General features: G+C 42.9%; 1 protein-coding gene across 6 annotated transcripts in view; it reads right to left on the reverse strand.

The window, feature by feature from the left end:
• Positions 1-21,854, reverse strand: part of LOC143354445 (pleckstrin homology domain-containing family G member 5) — a 130,559-nt gene that overhangs the window by 99,964 nt on the left and 8,741 nt on the right. For all 6 annotated transcript variants that reach the window (XM_076788534.1, XM_076788532.1, XM_076788529.1 and 3 more), the window contains 4 exons: positions 20,509-20,876; positions 17,286-17,370; positions 16,476-16,560; positions 11,014-11,119 (listed from right to left, as the gene is read on the reverse strand). In XM_076788534.1, coding sequence (XP_076644649.1) covers positions 11,014-11,119; positions 16,476-16,560; positions 17,286-17,370; positions 20,509-20,876 — 644 coding nt within the window. The remainder of the gene's footprint in view (positions 1-11,013; positions 11,120-16,475; positions 16,561-17,285; positions 17,371-20,508; positions 20,877-21,854) is intronic.

The following is a 21,854-nucleotide window of genomic DNA, read 5'->3' on the forward strand; positions in this document are numbered from 1 at the left end:
TTTTAATAGATAGAGTGAATTTTTTTCAAGTTAGGATTCCTACTGTAACTTATGTTATTTTTTAGTGTTATTCCGTCATCTTTACAATATTGAAACTTCTTTGAAAAATAGTTTAATAATACAGATTCAGTTTTAATTTCCTTCGTTAGTGGCATTCAATAAAATTCTTATTAAAAAATCGCACCCAGAGAATTATTATTTCTTAAAAATGACTCTTGTATACTAATAGAATGAAAAAATTATCTCTGGAAGAATTAAGTCCCTTTAGGAAATTGATAAAGGAAATCAACGTTCCCAGAGTTCTTAAAAATTGTCGAAAACGTACCAAAAAATAGTGTTCCATCTTTCCTGATAGTTTTTGAATGGTTGCACAATAATTTCACTGTACGATCATGCGAAAGCGATGCGTGTCATACTGGAAGATTTTTCGGGAATCTTCGAGCCTACGATCTTGCCAGATGAAGGGAGAGGGCCGAGAACCTTTCCCTCGGTTCAGAAATCGATATTTAATCTACATTGCAAATTAACGATCTCAGGGTTTTCATATTTCACTCATTAAACGTCAAGGCCGCAGAAAAGTCTGCCACGGGGAATCTGTTAATCCCTGCTCGAGTTTGGCCAACTAATAATTTCCTGCGAGATTCTTGTGCCGACGAGTGGTGTAATTAAACTGCGCTTTACAGGCATGAAAATCTTTTAATCCAGTCAGTGTCTGTCCTCTCAACAAATTATATGCGCTCGTTCAAAAATTTATTTAACTCGGCCAATAAAAGCGTCACTGCGGAATTAAATGTGAGTTTTCCTAAATGCACCGTTGGTTGATCCCTTGCAGAAATGTGCTGATTGACTGGGATTTCTCTAATTAACCCGCAGCAACTCCTCCATCTTTCACACCCGGAAAATTGTGCAAAATGTTAACAGTTACAAGAATTATGGCTTAAGCGAAGCAATAATTTCATTACTTATACTGAATAGGCACTGAGTGTTTCTAGATAATATTTTTGCCTCAAGGGGATGAATTGAGAAAAGAATTAAAATTAAATTTAAAAAAATTGTGAATAAGATGCTAGTTCTCTTTATCAGAGGAGGAGGTGAGTAAAATTAAATTTTGCTCAGAAATAGAATTCTATAAAATTCTGGTTCCCCAAAAATTTTGTCCGAAGCGAAACTGAATACAAGAAAATTGTTCACTTATAAATTGCTAGTTTTCTGTGAGATGGAACGCGGTTAGAGCGTTTCCAAGTGGACGTAAAATCTATAAAAATGTTGTGCAAACGGCCGGATCATACGAGTGATGAAATAATAGCCGCGGAACGATAGGAGATATAAGTGCTTACTAGTGTTCGACATTCCGTTCCCGAGGAAGCTCAGAAATCAAGCGGGGGGACAGGAGAGGCCGAGCTTTGCAGGAAATAAACAACATAGTCTACCCCCTCTCGCGTGACATCTCATTCCGGCGACCACTCAGCCCTCTATAGCGATCGTACTTTCCTTTTACTCTAGATCCTACTTTTCTCCCCCTTTTCTCCCCCATCTTTCTCACTTAAACTGTGCTCTCGCCGGTGAAGTGCGCGGTTCCGAAACGCCGGGAAATAGCGGAAGGCGTTCGTCGTGGGTGGTTCAATCATGATCCAGAAAAATGTGGTCCCCGAAAAAAATGACAGCAATAAATTACTTATGATCCGTCACATCCGAACACCGGACATATTGATTTTTTCAACCATTACGTCGATATCCATGCACCCGAGTGTCTACGCTCATCTTGTCTTTAAAATTCTTTATATAAATTGGGGAATCAAAATATTTATACTGAAACTATAAGAAAAATGTAGAAAATGTACAAAATTTTTGGATTAATTCATACAACATTTTGTCATTTACGTCTACTTTTAACGTTCAGAAACTGGTATGTTACTGTGCGAACATCAAACGATTTTTCTTGATGAAAAATTGACGACTAGACTTCAATATCGCAGCGTTTACTTAAAAAATGGTTCACCATTTTTCGTCGATTTCTTGTCAAATCCACCCTCTGCTTCAATTTTTGCTGCAAAATATCCTGGTATTTATTGCGTGTACATTATTATTATCATTTTTAATATGGTATTTCATGACCTAGAAGTTTTCTCTAAATTGTTATCTCGCCGTCTACCTCAAAATTACAAAATATACCATTTGAATAAAAGCAAGACCAGGCAACAGAGCTGCGAATAATTCAACAAGTGTATTATTAAAGAGAAATTGCGCCACATTATGTACACCAGAAAAAGAAAATATTAATTGCTCCATACCCCCTATAAGCACGATAAACTATAAAATTCTTCCAGTTTGTAAATCTTCCGTACACATAAAGTTCAAAACTCCATTCGCGTACTGTGTTCATTTATTCAGAAACGTACGAGTGTGGCCGCACTAAATGTAACATTTCGAGCGTGGAACGTAAAGAATCGTCTTCGAAATTACAGGTCCGCGAACCGTAAATTGTCCATTTGAAATTCTAATGTCTCCGGCCGTTTACAGCACCCACACCTGACATCTTGTTCCATTTATTTCACTCCCGTGTATAATATAACCATCTGCGGATTAAACTGGATCGGCTTGTACACGGAATTAAGCCGAAACCTTAGATCTTACGTATTATAATAGCGGATTACGCGGCGGGTACCACGTGCATGCATTATTCAACGAATATAATGGATTCCCCGTAGACGTTATGGCGGTAAATTTGAAACAATATTTCGACTGTCAATGTTTTCCAAGCTCGTTCACCTCGTATTTTTATTATATCAATTTCACACAATTCTCATGAACACGCACTAAATCCTGTAATTTGCAATTTTATCGTCCAAACGATTTTTATTCTCTTAAAGATCTCTCTTCAAAACCAATGTTTTTACGAAATTTATACAAAAATTCATGACCAAAGATACTAATTATTACCCAATTGATTAAACAAAATTCGGTATGACCAAAAATACCATTTATTACCTAATTGATTAAATAAAACTCGACGTGACCAGCAACACCAATTATTGTTTATTTAATTCGCGAGTCAAGGGGTTAATAAAAGTAGCCACGTTGAATTTAGGGACAATGTAAAAGAAACATGAATAACATAAATAACCGAGTCTCGTCGAGAAGAAGGATGCATGGAAGAGTACTTGCGAGAAGTGCCGAATAAATTGCAGAACGTGGGAGGCTGTGCAGTAAAGGGGCGTAGTAAAATCGCAGGAAAATTTTGCGATAAAAGTGGGAAAACGATTTGAATCGTGTTTCCATTTTGTGCGGATCGATACTGGATACGCGTCGACAGACGTCCGATCAAACAGAGTAATAACTGCACGCCGAACTGGAAACGCCTACGGACGAGCCCCGAACTTCGTGCTCGAGGAAATCATAATCGTGTATCACCCTAAAATACGGCGGGGCTGACTTATCGCGACTTCCGTTTCGCCAAAGTTCGATTCGAGTGCCGCCGTCGCGAATCGCGCGATGCGTTCGCGGACCTCGCCGAGCGCTAAAAGAAGCGGCACGGTGAACAGTTACGAAAACTCGTTTCATTAAAGTATAAATAAAAACCGATCCGGCGACTTTAACTAATCACCGGATGGCCGAACAGTTTTTAATTAAAAAGTTCGACGAACGACGCCTGTTAACGCTTTGTCCAGCGAAGATGAGCTGACAGAGTTTAAAAATCGGCGATTCAACGTCGATGGATTTTCCATCAATTTCTGCATCGTGCTGGCTGCTCCTTTTCTACGCAAAATTATTAATTCAATAATCTGGTAAGTTAATCAATTTTTTAGGGGAAGCGATTGTGAAATAAAAAATAAATAAATAATATCTCCAGCTGAAATATAAATTGCAAGGTTGCGTTCGACTAATAATTTGCTTGCTAGAGCGAACGACTGACAGATAGACTGCAAATTTTTTAATTAAAAAGTTCGAGAAGTTCGTCTGGCTAATGTAAGTTTTAAAAAATTGAAGATTAAAAATTGAGAGCATTTTAATCAAGTTTTTTTTGTAGAGGTTTTTTGTAAACCACGAATCATCTCAAGTGAAGTAGTCCAACCGCTACTCTTGAGGTTGTTAATTAAAAGAAAGTTCTTAAGCTTACCTTAGATACAGCATTGTTATTAAAAAAAACCCTCTGAAGAATCTTCTGCCTTCCACCCCGTGGCTTATGAACCAATACCTTACTCACCTTTAGAACTGCAAGGTAACAACTTCTTTTGGGAGTATTATTTAACAAAAGATGTTTAAGCTCCTTTTCGATATAAATCGTGAAAAATTATGAGAAGAAGTTTCGAGTTTCGCGAAGAAAATACGATTTTATAGACGGTTAGTGGAGATTCCGATTGATCTACAGGACGATCGTGGTAGAAACTTCGGTCGGGAAATGTTCAGAAGTTGCTGAAATTTTGCTGGGATTTCATAAATACAGAATTTTATCTTGCTTTTCCATAAAGCTGAAACGGGTTTCGTGTCCTTGTTCGGGTCGAAATAATTCAGAAACGAGAAGTTTTCTTTAACTTCTCGACAAGTTGCGCTCTTAGCTTCTGTCTTTCTTGGGAAACCGTCTCGCGGTGAAGATTGCAAACTGTGCTTAAGTACCACGAATAATATCCACGTCTTTCCAGCGAGGCTTTCTTCAGCTAGTATAGGCTCGACATTCCACTATCAAAATATTTCTAGTGGAACCTTCTCGTAGTGAAATTATTAACGACACAGACACCATTGCGAAGACATCCATGAAACTAGATTGCAAATGCAGACAAAATCATCTGAAAAATTGTGAGATACAAAGACTGATATGCTACTTAAAATTGCCTTAAGTTATTGTTTATCTGCTGAAACTATATAAGACGTATTCTACTTAAGACGAGATTAGGTTTGCATTTTTTTCCCTCTAAATGCAGGGGTTGACGGATTCGATTGTTTTATGCTTTTCTTAATAAATCTCTCTCTCGCTCTCTTTCATTGGATTTAATAAATTTGGGAGACGAGGGTCCCTACAAAAATTATTTTTAACTTGCTCTGGCATCAGGTTATAGCACCTCACACCCCCAACCAACAATTCCGCCCGACACAATCCTAAACACAGGACTCACACAATCACTATCATCGACAAGCCTTCGCGAGTCGTTCTGCCAGGCAGCAAAGTGGTCGCTGGACACTCGATCGCCTCCAATAAATCCGCCAACACACCAGGCAACGATCGGGCCGATTAAAAAGTCCTTCGTCGAGATTTCGTCGCGCGGGACACACAGAGAAGCATCGTCCGTCGGTCGATGGTTCATGGATCGTTGTCCACGATCCGTTCGATCCTGTCGAATCACGCGGTAAGCAGCGCGCACGGAAATAAAACTGGTTGAAACGAAACACAGCAGTAGTGCTCACTTAAATTCGCAAAATTTGCCGCCCGGAAGTCAAATTCTCGCGTTACAGGGCCGCGTTTCTCCTCCAGGAATCGACTCGAGATGCACGAAATCCAAGTCAAGGTTCGACACTTCACAAGGATGCTGCTAAAAAATAAACACGCAATAAAGACAATTTCCAATTGAATAATTTTTGTCTTACCTTTTCAAACGTGGTACCAGTGGATTGCTGAGCTTCTTCCGATTAGAACGAGTCCAAACACGACGTAAATCGGTCCACTTTTATAAACATCGTATATAGCAATCATACGTATTTTTGAAATTTTGTTGTTCACATGAAGTATAAAAGTAGTCCGATTTAGGTCGTGTTTGGGCTCGTTTTAATCAGAAGAGTCTCAACAATCCACTGATACTACGTTCGGGAAGGAAAGACTGAAATTACTGATTCTGAAATTTTCTGTGTTGCATGATTACCTTTTACGTCACCTCTTCGAAGTATGTCTCTCCGTTTCTTTGGTAGTTTTATTCTATTTCCTTGTTTACTGAGATGAGGCTTCGTTGAGCTTGAGATCCTAAGTGGTGGGGGAAGAGCGGGGATGGATCATGATAATTTAAGTCTAACAGATTTCGCAAACTTTTGTAAGCACTGCTACATATATATAGAGGGAGCTGAAGAGAAGTATAGAGAGAGTAAGATGGATAAATAGAGTGAGAGAGTTGAAGAGAAATATGAAGTAACAGATTAACAAATTCGAGTGAGCACTACTGTACCAAAAAAAAAAAAAATATAAGTTAGGGGTGGAAGGCGAGAATAAAAGCGAGAAAATGGTTGGGCGGAAGGTTGCCGGAGTGCTGTTGGTGGGTGGATGTCGAAAGAGACAGAGAAGGAAAAAGAAAAAGAAACGGGACGGGTGAGAAAATGGTGGAGGGGGAAAGAGGGGTCAGACGAAACGGAGGCGAGAGTTTCGTATTAAAGGAGAACGGCCATTAATTCCTTCATCGATCCGTGTTTTCATTGTCCGGCCACGAAACCACCCCCTCTGGCTACCGAAAAAACAAGCGGGTGGGGGGGGGGAGAGGGTAGAGGGGATGAAATCGACGACGCTCGAACGCCTCTTCGTAAAAGCAACCTCTTGCCGTGTTTCCCGGCCGACGGATTTAATGACACCGAGCCCGGCCCCCGCGTATTTACGTTGTCGAGCATCATTCAGACTCGCGGAAAAATCGAGGCGATAGCGAGCGGATTTGTTGTCCACTGAACGAGAACGGATACAAACAATAAATCCGTATTCCGCGCGGTTCGACGTCAACGTGCACACAACCACCGCTTTACCTTCGATATTTCTTATATTTTCGATAAATTGCGATTTTTTTTTTCATTTTGTTGGTGGTCGCGGATCATTTTAATTTACCGCCCCTGAGCAATATACTTAGATCATTTCACAATTTTCAACGTTTCTTGGATTTTTAGACAAATCTAATGGTTCTAAACAAGTCTGGTTTCCTCGAAAAGAAACTTTGTTTGACGATCTATTATCTGATTTATTCGACGACTTTCTGTAAACTCTCGTCTTCTATGCTTTGCTGTAGTGGAAAACCGGGAACGTTTTTTTTTTATAGGCAAATACAATGGCACCTTGTTTCTGGGAGGATTGGCTGTATCATGGGTCTAGCTGACAATGAGCAGGGAGAGTAGAAAGAAACAATGGGACAGTCGTAAAATCGTGGACCTTGCTCGCTGCAATTTTCTTTCCGCTACAGTGAAAATAATGGCGTAACTATAGGGAAAGAGGCACCGTAATTTTTCCTGTAAGCGGCTCGAAGACGGCAGAGACAATTTACACTGTGATTCCTGTCGTTTTAAATAAATGATGCCTACAGTGCTGCACAAAACTAGTGGCGCAGTACTCATAAAATTCATAACTATACGGTACAGATTGTTATTCGTTCTTCAAAATGACATCGTCATGACGTTGACATAAAAAATGTTGGAATTAAGCAACTTAAATTAAGCAACGACTAGACGAAATAATAATCAAGAAGTGACGTTATAGGAAATTGGCTCAAAATGGTAAAAAAGAAAAAAGAAAATTCGGAAGCTAACAGTTCCCAATTTCAGAACAACATGACACAGGCAGTGCATTTTCGTTCCAGCCGCAATCTATCAACACATTTCGACTTCCTGCCACATAGAATGTATTATGTACTCCATTTTATAGGAACAGCGGCCAATATCGAATCCGGTAACCACAGTCGTAGTATTCGCAATACATCATCCGAGGAACGTGTAAATGCGTCCACGAAAATAGTTGGCGTACATCCTATGTACTATCTCGTGCGAGGGACGCTCGATCAAACGAATTGACACCGGCTGATAAGGACCTTCCCAGGATTCCAGCGCTTCAAGAAAGCCCTACCAATAGCCTCTAACCAATCACACTATGTTTTCCCAAGAAAAGACCCTTGGACGTGTCCATCCACCCAAATGCCATCAAAATATTCCAAATGCTTTAATTAAAATGAATGTTCGTACAGCGTGTCCCAAAACTGTATCTGTTTCAGAGGGGTAATTCCCGAGGTCATTCGAAGAAACTTTTTCCTTTGAGAAAATGTTCTCCGCAGCTTTGTTAAGGAGTTATTAACAAAAAGAAACATGGAGCGGCAACAGCGGACGAATTCCGGCCAGCGTTGCCAGATCGAGACTTGTTCCCCCACTCTAATTTTCCTTTCTACTCCCCAAGCTTCCGCCGCGGGCCGGTCACGTGACGCGTTCCGTCTTTGACGTGCATACTCCGGGGTGCTGGCCTTTTCCCCTCAGTTCCCGCTCCCTCCCCTCAACCGGCAACACTGGTTTCGGCCCTGCCGCCATGTCGGAGTCCGTCAGCTTTCCTCGCTGCCTGATTGGTTCGCGTTTTTCGTTAATAACTCCATAACGAAGCCGAGGAGAATATTTTCGCAAAGGAAAAATTTACTCGAAATGACCTCGGTAATCTTTTTTTGGGACACCTTGTACAAACATTACCTGTCCAGTACGCCAGGTCTGCTGCAGAAATATAAACTGCAGCGACACAAAGGAGCCTCTTCTGTCTCGCGTTTGCGGAATAAATTTTTCGAGGTGGAGAGACCCACCTCCAAACATGGCGGTCGACTTCGACGTGCGAAAACTTCAAAGGGAAATCAGACAGGAAGACGTTTCGCCTTTTTTTCGGGATTCTCTCTCGGTTACAGGCTGGAAGAGAGCTCCTCGTCCCGGAATACAATTACCGGGTATAATAAGCAGTCAGCGTCGATTCGGGATCGCTTAATGGGGGCGGACTAGGTGCGCGAGGGGTGGCAGAAGACGTATCTTTGGCTCGCGTTCAAAGACCGGTGCCTGTGGCGGACTCTTTTGCGGCCGTGCCGCATGAAAACGCGGATTGTTCGCCGCGGGACGTGCTCCGCTAGTCAAAGGGATCCCGATTTTTCAACGTTCCCGCAAACGTTATAAGTCGCGCTTAATATCCTCTCTTTATCACGTTCCCGGCGGCCGCCTATCAGCCCCGCGAACCTTTTGAATATTAATTATGGCCCGAGCAGCCTTCACCGGGCTGCGAAAGGCCCCCGAAAGGATCTCTGACAAGTGGGACGATGCCCTTTTGTTCGCGCGGTCTCGATTCAAGCCGGCACGGAGAAAATAAATATTGTACTGTCCACCGGGTTCGTTTTCTTCTTTAATACTTAATGTGAAACTAGAATCAGTGGCTTTTTTGTTTGGAGAAAATGGCGTAACTGAATAAAGCATGGCCACGCTGTTTGTGTATGTTGAATATTCAAAAAGAACTTTTGGTTCTAATGACAACGGCACACGCTTTGTTCGAAGTATGATAAAACCGTAATAAAAAAATCGCAGGTCAATATTTCAGAACTCATTGCAATGGAGAGAATTCCCTCTATAAGATCACGTTGCAGCGGATGTGGAAAACATTTTTTAAACTGCAACTAAGGAATCGGTTGAATAATCAATCGAAGAGGTCCAGGTTTGCGCTCCATTTTGCAATACAAAGGGATCTCTGGAAATATAGGAGTTCAGGGGTGTGAAAGTACAGATTACACCCTTTAAAATCAGCGAAGGTAGAATGCCCTAGGATTTTTTTAAACAAAGTTATGGGAGCTGGATGCCCGAGAGTACAGCAGTTCGGAGATTGACAATATTTCAATCACAATTGAATAATCCTTTAATTTTGTGGAGAGTATATTGCAAAAATTATTGTATGAATTTTAACGACGATGTGTTGGTAATCAAACGGTGTATACCGCGGTCCGATGTTTTTATTTCATTGAAAATCTCCGGGCGATTTGATCACTATTTTTAAAATTGAACGAAGGTACGCACACACACTGAGCAACTGATTGGGTCTGCTGCAGTTTATGCAGTGAAATAACACTTTGTGGAGTGCTATATAATCGTTAGCGGTGCTGCAAACTGTCAAATCCAGTTACTAAACTGTCACGTTCCAATTTTAATATTTTTTTTTGGGCTAGTTGCTTGCTGGATTAAATTTCAAACATTTCATTGCAAAAATGATATGCATTTCATTGTGTACGCTTTCTGCACTGTACAAGGAATAGAATTCATGTTTTAGAAATGTTCTATAATCCCTAGACAAGGACACGTATATTGCACCGGGTATGAAACGCATATTATGTTACCGAAGCATTCGTGGTGTTATGCAAATTGCGTTTTGTTCAACCAAATTGCTAAACTGCTGATTGAAGCAAGGGCTGATATTGCATTCGCGTCACCACTGAATGTCTACAAAATGCATACACTGAAAAATAAATAAATATTGTCCCAGGTAAAGTAAAAAACATTTTTCCTTCAATGCTCATACACTAATTAAAAAGTTATTGCTCGTCAAAATCCGTTCCCTTATTCGTTATGCATACAAAATGCCAGAAATAAATTGCATTCCGAACGTTCAGAACAAATTAGAATTAATAATAGTTTTTTTATTGTTGGATCACATTGGCCCAATTAGTGTTTTAAAAATTTTCCTACACGATTGCAAATTGAGAACAAAAAGTTTCGATCGCTTCGTAAATTAATTAACACATTCTCGCACCGGAGAATGTCGCCAAATGTTCGCAAAAAAAGCAGAAGTTAACCGTTGTGTCGTGGCGATTTAACCAGAGCACGATCAATTTCTCCGGAAATCAACGTTTCGAATGTTCACGTTCTTTTGCGAATGAAAAACAGAAGGCACCGTCCGTTCTCGCTGGAATTTTTTTGCGGCCCGCCCACGGCCCATTAAAGAAAGTTATCGAGCACTCGACCAGCTTTATAAAGTCAAAGTTCGCGTCCCGTCGGTTGAGGCCTCATCGACTGCCATAACCCGCTGCGGCCTTAATTGATCGGGTTTTAACGTGGTCTCATTAAGTCGTCGCTCGATCCCGCACCGGAACGAATATCGTCGAGCGATCATCGGGGAGAACAATCGAGAGAGGGCTTCTTCGATCCACGATTAGGTAAATTAAGGATATGGGAACGATTACGCTAGGCGGCGGCCATGTTCGTTCCGCGGTTCCGCCCTCGAAACGGAACGAAACCGAGGCTGGCAACTACTCGAACTAATTAAACTGTTTGCTAGACACTCACCGAGTGACGTTTCACGGCGGATTGGCCGACATGTAGCTGAGACAAATTTCGGACAACGGCTTTCAGGCTCCCCCATTTGTGCCTGACCTGTTGCTCCCGGTCGCAGCTGAAACAAAAAGTGCGTCTCGGTTAAATGCACTCCGACATGTTGGAAATACAGTGCAGCTTCAAATTTTCTGAGTCCTCGTTTCGAAAATATTTGACGAAAAATTATTGAGCTCAAGTACGAACGAGAAATATGAAATTTTCTTGGTATTCGTTTGCAATTCCTGTACGCCTCAAAAATTCACATGTGAACGTTCGAGGGAGCAGGGCATAAAAGCAAAAGCGTAAGATCCGAGGGAACGATAAAGGCGAGACGAGGGGATCATGAATCCGGAAATCAGTGGATCATTCTGTACCTCGGCGATACGGTCGAGACCAGGCTTTCAAATTCCCGTTCGATCCGAGTATTTTAAGAAGCGAAGCGGTTAGACGACGAGCCTCTCGTGGTCTAGCCGGCGCAGGATACACACGTAAGATGCGGACGTGGTTAATTTTCCTTGAAAGGATTCGGTAGGATCAGTAAACCGAAGGAGCATAGCGCCCGCCCACTCAATTTCGGTAGTGCCTACGCAGGTCCGCTTGCATACGGAGCGACGGCGGTAGAAATGGGAACGCATTTGTAGCTTGTCGCTTCTAGGTAATCGCCTACCACAGCGTTAGATAAAGGCACGTCGTACAGGGGGATAGGATTTATTCGTTTGGCGTCAAATGTCGTAGCAGTAATATATAATTTCTTGTTTGCAATCGAGTGTGCCAGCACAACATTTCTGTCTACTTCACTGCGTAGAAAATGAAGGAAATCTTGCAGCACTCATTGTCGGAATGGAAATAAAAGCGAAAGGTAAATGTTATCATTTATACGATTTAAATAATCGACCTGGTACAGTGAATTCTCGCTATATGTCAACAACGCGGGTCTTACCAGCGACGTGTATCGTCCAGGAGACGTACCCGAGCCGTGTTATGTTTACACTCCTCGGCGTCCGAGGCCTCTCGACCTTCGTGGTCCTTCGCGGTAGTGGGGATCACTCCGCGACGTTTATCGTCCAGGCCTTGGCGACATATATAGAGAAATCACTGTGCATAGATACCATCAGAATGTTCAGGGGAGCCATTTAATGAACGATTTAAAACACCATCCTAATAGACCCCACATCTCTCCGCTTCGCGCCCGGATCGGAACAGACCCAGCCCCGTGTATAACGGAGCTAAAGATCTTCTCAGACTAAGGAGATAAGACACAGCCTCGTCCCTAAGGTGCGCGAAGAAGGTCAATGCGATAACCGAGGTTCTAATCAGCGAAGGATGTCCTCAAGACAGGGAAAAAAGGTGCACGGTGTTCCGGTTGACGGGTTCCTTCAATTCGCGGCCTGCAACGCATCGACGGGCGAACAAAATGCTGAAGAGAACACGAAGAGGCTCGCGCGGAAATCTCTTTCCCCATTTGTCCTGGCCGCGCTTATCTCTCGGCGAGATTAAAACACTCAGGGAAGGTTAAATACGGAGGTGTCCTGGGATTATTTCCTGGCAGATCCGCGCACAGCTTCTGTCCTCGTTCTCCACGGCGAAAAAAAAGCTGTCCGAAACTGTCACGGTCTGTTACTCTCTCGTCTTTCTCTTCCCTTTCGTCGCTTCTTCGTTTCTGTCGTGTTCGGCTCCCTTCTGTCTACTTCTCCTTTCAGCGGCGGATAAAGCTTCGGATTTGGAACGTTGGCGAGAGATTAATTACGGGAATGGGAGGCGACAGGATCCTTCTGCGTGGACGAAGGATCGATGATACCGCTTGGGTCCAGTCCGACCCAAATGTTTCGTATACCCCCCAAACTTTTTAACTGCTAGTGTCTTTTTTTTACAAATTCTTAAAATGAAAATTATTAAAGCCCGAAAAAAAGTATACTTTTTCAGGCAAAATTGTGCAGTCACGCGAAAAATGGCCACACTGTTTCTATATACTGACGTTGCTTAAAAATTATGTAAAGGACCGTTTGGTCCTAATGGCGACAGCACTCGTTTTCATTCAAAGTACAACAAAATTGTAATTAATAATTGCAGATCGACTTTTGAGAGCTCGTTGCAAAGGGCAGACTTGCCTCTATAAGGTCGCGTTAAAACAAATTCGGAAAAAATTTTTTAAACTTCACAGAGCTCGTTTGAATTTGCAAAACTTCGGATGAAGCATTAGTTGAAAAACCAACTGAAGGAGTTCAGTTTCTCGGTCCGTTTTAGAACAAAAAAAAAGTATCTCTGGAAAGAATGAGTTCAAGGTTGTGAAAGTAAAGACTTCACTGTTTAAAATGAGCACGGGTAGAACATTCTACGATTTTTTTGCACGAAGTTACAGAATTTCAAACTGTAAACATTCTCTGGAGCAGTGTAGTTCGACGCCAACTAAAATATATAAACAAGAACAATGCAACAGAATGACAGCACGTACATGACATTTTGCTTCTCGACAACCCAGATTAGGACACAGTCAACAGCATCAACCTTGCCAGGCTTAATCGCGTTTTGCCAAAGACCTCGGCCAGTATTCCGCGGTTCGCGAAATTCGGGGCGAGTTTGCGGACGGTGTAATTTACTCAGCGGCCATTAATCATCCGCGAAGTTCATCAGCGTGCTCGCGAGCACGGCCGAGCCAATGGCCGTATCGGAAACCATTTCATTTTCAATTTATTCACCTCCCCCGTGTGCTATATCGCGACAAGATTCTCGAAATGAGAAAGCGGGACCCGATCGCTGCAACGATCAATTATACGGGCCTCCTACGGTTGATAAATTGCGTAAGGAGGCGTTAATGAAGTGCCAAATCGTTCCTCTTAGATTCCTCTTAGACTGCTAGCACCTTTCGCTGACACTTTTTTCTATTACTCTTCGCTCGATGTTTACCAGCATTCTGTTCTCTCGCAAATACCACAGTAGAGTCTTGATCTAAGCCCTATCCTCGGGTCCGTGCTGTGACCGCGTCGACCGCACCGAACGTAGACAAGGACAGCGAGTGTAAACACGGACAGAGGCGCACTGCATATCTTCAATTGAACCACTAAAGACAGTTCAAATTATAGCGTGTTTAGTGTCATTTTAATAAGAAAAGTCCCACAAATAAGTTGGTGAAGATTCCATTAAAAAATAATGGAAAATAAAGAAGTTTTCTAATTGGATTAGTAGTGGTTCACACCGATATACCCTACCCGATTACGCGGCATGTTTACACTGCTCGGCGACCGAGATAGTTCGAGCTTCAGGGCCCCTCGCGGGGTATGCCCCCCGGTGGAGGGGATAGGCGAACTAAAATCATGTAGCTCCGTGCGGCTTAGATCGAGACTTTACCGTGCTTCGTATAGGACTGGTTGAAGTTCAATGTTTCCACCGTCCCGAAGATTCCACTTTAAATCCAACATCTTCTCCGTGGCGTTGTTAGGCTCGTAGTTTGAGGTGCATTCTCTCGACGCCTAACAAGCCACTGATGCAGTTCCCGGTCGGTCCGCCGATCTGCTCACGCTTGCCTGCCGAGTTTTGTTTCGAAAAGGCGAAGACGCGTGGCTCTTTCTTTGGGCAGTCCGAAGGAGCCGTTCGTTACCGCTTTGAATCACCTTGTACTACAAAAGCGTAAGTTTACGTGCCGCGTACGTAATTGGTTCGACCCAGTTGCTAACAATCCGGAGAAGTACCCTGGCCGGCGCTAGCCCTGAGCAATTCCGGTTATTCTTTCCCGTGGACGGAAGCGAAGGGGACGCGATGCACAACGTTGTTCGGCTCCTTGCACTTCCGCGGGTGACAGTGCAACTGTTCGCCTCCTAAGGGTGGGGGCTTCTCCGATAAACCAATCAACTACCAATGTAAATACGTAATTTTTAATTTCTAAAAGAGTACAATTTAAGAATTTAATCTGTTTCCTGTTTCGTAAATCTATCGTGCTAAATGTGAACCTTATTCCAAAAAAAAAAAAATGCATCGGACAGTCGAACCGAAAACAAGGGTAGGCAAAAATACATCGGCATCAATGAATAAGTTGCCGTGTAGAGGGACGTTTAAGAACGCGACTAAAAGCGGAGTGGCATCGGCGTTAGTTTTATTTCGCAGCCGAGAGGGTGGACGCCGTAAATAACAGCGGAGACGATGAGTAGAAGTTTCTTTTTCGAAGGTATCGACCGGCCCGTTAGGTCAGCACGCCATGCTATCCCCGTTTTTCGTCAGCGAAAGCAAGTCTCCTCGGGGGATTAATGGTTCCGGTAAGACTGCACCCTTTCGTATTTTACCGCTGATGCATGTGCAGCCCGTGGTAGCACGCGGTTCCCAACGTATCTTCGTTGTGTACACGTCGAAACACGAGTTACGACACCCCTCGCTCTCGCAGCCCCCGTAAATCAAGTCGTTCGAAGGAGCAATTTGCTCGGTTCCCTTTAAACAAAAGGAACGACGGCAGATCCGGCCGAACGTTAGGAAGGCGACTTTAATTAACTGGGAGCTGTTGATAACAGCCACGGCCGTCAACTACTAATTCGACAAGGTGCGCGCCGGATAACGAGACGGACAGTTGATTCCTGACGATACCCGGAAACAATTCTGATGACGTTTTTATTGGTTCTCTGGAGGATTTTAAATTTCACGACTCGTGTCCGTGCTCAATCCTCGGGTCCGTGCTCTGACATAGATCGGGTAGGGCCACTACATACCGTCAATTGAACCTCTAAATACAGTTCAAATTATAGCGTGTTTAGTGTCATTTTAATCAGAAAAGTACCACGAATAAGTTGGTGAAAGTCCCATTAAAAAATAATGAAAAATGAAGAAGTTTTGTAATTGGATTAGTAGTGGTTCACACCGAGAAGTGGTTCGCTCCGTTCGGCTTAGATCAAGACTTTACTGTAGCCAGGCGCGGACGGATTGGTGAGCTCTTTTTGTTATTCAGTAGTTGGGAAACTCGAACCAGGTTCAGTTTAGCTGGACAGTGATGTGGATGTTAAATTGATTGTGTATCAAGCAGGGAGTGTGTTCTTATGTTTGCTAAGAGAGTGGAAAGTCAAGAGAAACTAATGGTGCTCGCTGCTTTCTTGTAGAATTGAAGAAGATGCGTACGCCAGGCGGAGTGATTAATATTTTTGTAATCAGAACTGATTAAAATTTGTCGCTTTGTAGCTCCTATGATTATTATCTGGAATTTTATGTCAATTGCTTATCGTGTGTTGAACTTTTACCCTCAAAGCTGTTTAAAAAAGCGTAAAATTGAATTTTTAATCTTGCAGCCGTTTAAAAAATTATGAAGAGAAAGGAACAACCAGTAATTGTAAATGTAGCAACTAAAATTGTTATGAAAAAAAGTTTTCAGTAGAAAGCAATTGAAATTTGCGTGTTTTCGCGATTTCCTGGCGAAGCAGAAAGCAGCGGAAAATTAGAACGGGTATCGAAGTGTTACTTACGGTGACTTAGGCTCATTGTCGAGATCATCCTTCGCAGTGGCAAGTGCTGGAAGGCTGCTCGCCTCGCATGGTGGATTGCTCAAATCTGAAGCAAAGCAAACGTGAAGTGTGACAAAAAAGCTCCATTAAATCTCGCGCCGTGCTTGAACACAAAAGAATCGTAGTTAACTCCGAGAAAAGCTGGCTGAACCCCGAATCAACTAAGCGCAGACGGCTATAAATTTTCTTTCTCCTAACGAGGCGTAGAGTAAATTAAAAAATCATTTTTCACCGTTTATTCGTTTCACAGAATCGACTGTTAATCGACTGCCATTTATTATAGAATTTATTCGAATTTCAATCGAATCAGGATTTATTCTAGCTGAAACTACGTAACATTTTTTCCCGCAGTCTTTTATCAGTTCATCATAGCTCCTTCATCTCGTCTTTATTGCCCGTCATATTTTATTATGCTGCTACTTTACTTTCACTTTACTGTTCTGCCAGCTTCCTAGAACCACTTCGCCCCGCATTATTATCATTCACTTATTTATTTGACGGAAGAGAGTTCCTTTGGAAGTACGTACAGCGGACGTGTACTATGATGTATTTACAGGTATGCTTGCACCATAAACTTCCCCCGGTAAATTTGTACTCGTTCTTTTTGCATCGCCGGTTTTCTCTTCAATTTTATTATTCCTTTTATTACATTTTCCCCGGAGTTTCACAAGCTCGCGAACATTAAAAATCGTCCGGCGAAGACCGCAAGAGGAATAAAAAATAAAATAAAAATACTCGCAGCACAGGCGAAGGTACAGCAATAATTCTTACCTATTGAGGAATCATAGTGATCGCTGTGTCGTCCGTAAGGGGCGGTTTTCTTCAGCTCGTTCACCCGTCGCCTGTGGGCTCTGGCCTGTCGGGAGAACGCAATTTCTTTTAACAATCGATCGGGACGCTCGAACGCACATGAAAATTAAGGAAGCCCCGGAAGATGTACGGGGGTTCGGTGAAAATAGGGGGCTGGGGTTTTTCGATGCGGTCCGTCTTGGTCACGACAAAAGATCCACGGCCGACAAGACGGAGGAGCGTTCTCTTCCGTGAGAGAATCGAGTGAACCAGGATTTCCCGGGGAAACTTGAAGAAACGCTTCTATTTAAAAATCGGCCGAGCTAATCGACCCTTTACTTTAGCGTGGCCGAGGCAGATATCCTCCGTGGCGTGCCCCCCCCCCCATTACCGGATATTTTCATCCGCTTAATGCGCCTCCCGCATTCGGTCTGCGATTGCATCGCCGAGAATAAGGCTGAGTTCGATCGTCTCGCAATATTTTTTCACAGTCAGCCCGATTCGTTCCCGAGCCTCTGCTGTCCGAATACTCGCGACGCTATCTTACACCTTCGCAGAAAATTATCGACCCTCCGATTGCGCCTTTTCCTTGGAAATATTGTTTGGGAGGAGAAAATTTGTTCGTTGCCGGATTTTTTTTTTTATTAAAATGAATCATCTGTTGAGTATTTTACTGTGACTATGATGTACCGTACTCTTGCTGAATGGGTATTAAAAATTAGCTTTTGATTGAAATTAATTTTGGTATTTGGGGAAGCTGTGAATCGTACGGTATTAATGATGCACTTTATTGCAACCCTTGTGTGCTGTTCAGAAAGTTGGGAATTTTTATATGTCGCCAAGGCCTGGATGATAAACGTCGCGGAGTTGTCCCCACTACCGCGGGGTATACCCCGCGAGGGGCCAGGAAGGAGGCCTCGGACGCCGTGTAAATGACGTTGGCAAGACCCGTGTCGTCGACTTATATCGGGAATTCGCTGTATTTCTTCCCGATGCTTACACATTTAAGTAAACTTGTACGGTACTATTTATGGTCTTCCGTGCGCCAAATGGGTCAGTGAAATACTCGTTTTCACCGACGTAGCAGTCGCTTCGATTTTTAATTTACTCCGGAGGAAGTTAATCGTCTTCGAGCCACGGCAACCGCTTTCGATATCTGGAAACGCTAATTTATCTTTCCTCGCCGGTCAGCCTTATCGATAGACCTCGGACACACCCTATCGAAACGGCTAATATTATTACGGTCTCGTCCAATAGGATCGTTCGATAGGGTCGAAGACGTCGAAACTTCGAAGGATTCGCCGGTGTCTCGGATGAACGTACCGCGGCGGATTGAACGCCGGGACCATTGATCAATTAATTAGAGTACCTCCGTTCTAAAGAGCGGCCAGACAGTCCGAGAATTTTTGTTCAACTTGATCGAGAGACAGAAACGGCCTCGCCGGATAATAATGATATGGAATCGATCCAATCTGTAGAACGGGATCGAGGAAATGAAGATTGCGATTCGGACAGTTGAAACTCGCGCGGTCTTCCATTAATTTTCTCACTGGGCTCGTTCACGGATTCACGAGTGTGAGAATGCTCTGAGAAAATTGTCTGCGGTATTTCGAAATCGAAGAAGATAGGTTGTATTGATTTTACGGGGATGGGATGGAGAGGGGAATTGAAATGCCTATCCGTCCCTGGTACAAATTAATCAGACCCAACTGTACAAACATATCTATCAAGAATTCCGGATGCTAACTCCATTCCCTAGTCACAGCAGGCTTCATCAGCGCCCGCTATCACGGATTTTATATCAAATACAAATGCAAATCCGACCCGCGCCCGGAGTCTCCCCATCATTCCGATTTCCATTTCAAATTCATTTAAAATCCTATTCAAATTCGATGGGAATGCTCATTAAGTCTTAATTACCGGGTTGAACGTTGCGTAACTGGCACGGCGCGATGGCGGAACTAAGCAATCCTATGAATCGATGGAGCATCGAGCCGACGCGACGCTATCTCGTCAAAACAATTCGCTTCCGAATTTCGCGGTGTATCGACGATAATTATACTTTGCCCTATGGCAACGAGAATTTGAACAATACATGCGTCGACGAAGTCACTCGCAGCGGCGAGAGCATACTTGACACCTACCTGGCACTCTGACCTTTGGAAGGATCATGTAATTAAGTGTGTTAAGATGATTCTGGTGCGCTGGTTCGTCTCGAATTTCCCGATATTTAAACGTTTCACATTGTTCGGTGAAAACGAGCAAGAAAAAGGTATGTTAAAAAATAGAAGCGACTGTAAACGGGCAGTTAAGAGGCGGTTAAAGATTAATCGACCCTAACAGTACACTCTGACTTTTGCGAATCTCGCGATACTCGCGTTAAGAGGCGCGCTGGTACTTCCCCAATCTCGCGACACTAAAGTGTTCCACCTTGTTCGGTGGAAAGGAGGAAGAAAGAAAGGTTGCTGAACAATATAAGCGACTGTGAAAGAGCAGTTTAGGGGTGGTAAAAGATTAATCGATCCTAATAGTACGCTTTTGCAAATCTCAATTTATTTACGTTAAGAGGATTCTGTGGTTGGTTCTTACCAAATTTCGCGATATTAAAATATTTTCCTGTACTCAACGGCAATAGGAAAGGAAAAATCAGTAGAAAATACAATCAACAATGAAATCACAGTTTGGGGGTGGTAGAGGATCTCATGCTAGTTGTCATGCCACGATACTCTGCACTCTCTTATATTTTTCAATTTTTGTGACATTTAAATATTTCACTATACTCCATGACAAAGAAAATGGAAAGTATTCCGTAAAAAATACAAGCGACAGCAAAATCATAGTTTGCGGATGTCAAGGGAATAATCATCGGATGAAGCGTAAAATCATTTTAATGCTACTAATCATTGCTCAATGGCAATGGAACGGAAGAAAACCACTGAAGAACGTGATTAAGGGTGAACTCGCAGTTTAGGGGTGGTATTAATAAATCCCAACACTTCTGACAATGAGAAAATACAGACGACAGTGAAGTCATAGTCTGGGTATGACAACATGCTAATCAACCCCTAATGACGACGTCTACAATCATTTCACTCTACTGAATGCCACTGGAAAAGAGGGAAATCTGTAAGGGTGAAATTGTGATTTAGGAGAAATGGAGGACGCGCCACCAGGGTGAACCCCACCAAATTATGACAAATCTTACGCCAGTGGTGTCGATGAGACTCTGCGTTCTGGTGACCTTCGTCGAGAAGTTGTCAAAGTTGTTTCTCGGCGGAGTCTCGGCCAAACATTCGTCCTCCGCCAATGACACCAAACTGTTATACCATTGCGCGCTGCCGACCCTCGACGGTTTCGGCGACGACTCGTGCAGCCGGTTCAAGTCTTTGCTGAAGCTCAGGCTGCGCTTAATCGGCTGTAGGCTGCGGTTTATCGCTGCCGGTAACTCGGAGGCACTGCCTCTTATCAGCGACCCGATTTTCCAACGGAACGACGACTTGCGTTCGAATTTCCCGCTCTTCCTACCGGCGGTCCCATCCGCCCCTAGAGTCACCGAATCATTCTTCGAGTTATCTGAAAGCACACAATTTTTCCGTCCTGTTAAAATGAAGACAATATGTAAAAGTTGCAGACTACGACAAAAATTATCCGATGACGAATGATGGTGAATTATCAGCTAAAAAATTGCTTCTTCGGACTGATGGAAGTCGTGGTTATACCGATGGCAATGCGTGGGTCCATTTAGACATGTTTTTAAAGATGTTCCTGCAGAAGGTTTAAGGATATCATAATTTATTTTTTCTTTAAGAAAACCATTAACATTTTCAACCAATTTCTTATGGTTTTGAATAGACTGCGGAGTTATATGGAAAATAAAAATCCCAAATTGACCCGAACACCGTCACTCGAAAGTTACGATACGAAAATAGAATTTTCCTCTGATAAAATAATAGTCTCCCACCTGCATCGACAGCAAACGAGAGAATCCGAAAAGAGCGTGCAAATGAAATAAATTTAACTGACTGTTGAAAAAATTGAAAATGGAGTATTTCCTCTCTATGAGCCGATCACTGTACGCACCACACCAACGAGATAAAACAATTTTCATTCAATCCCACCAACAGAGAAAAACCGAACAGAACATGTGGTGCCAATAAAACGTGTCATTCTATGCAACATTTAACGTGTGACAATTGATACACAGTATCCTCTCTCTACAGAGTGGGGTCACTCTCCTCACGACATAAATCATGTACGATAATTCCAATGTTATCACAGAAGACAGCAGGCAAGAAAATCGTGTCCACTGCTGGTCTGAAGACTGTTCAAAGAACGCTCTGTTAGAGAGGGGATACCGCACTCGTGCACAACCCCATTCCTTCCCGTTCCAATTCACTGATGTTCGTACTGGACCACGTGTTCTGATCCCGATCGTTCCAATCCGATTTCGGACGATCAATAGACAAAACGTTCAACGGATCCTCCGTATGGAACAATTAGCCAGATTCGCAGCGGATTTTCGCGCACCGTGGACCGAAATTCGCAACGATC

The sequence above is a fragment of the Halictus rubicundus genome, chromosome 5 (assembly GCF_050948215.1).
Source record: "Halictus rubicundus isolate RS-2024b chromosome 5, iyHalRubi1_principal, whole genome shotgun sequence".
Lineage (NCBI taxonomy): Eukaryota > Metazoa > Arthropoda > Insecta > Hymenoptera > Halictidae > Halictus > Halictus rubicundus.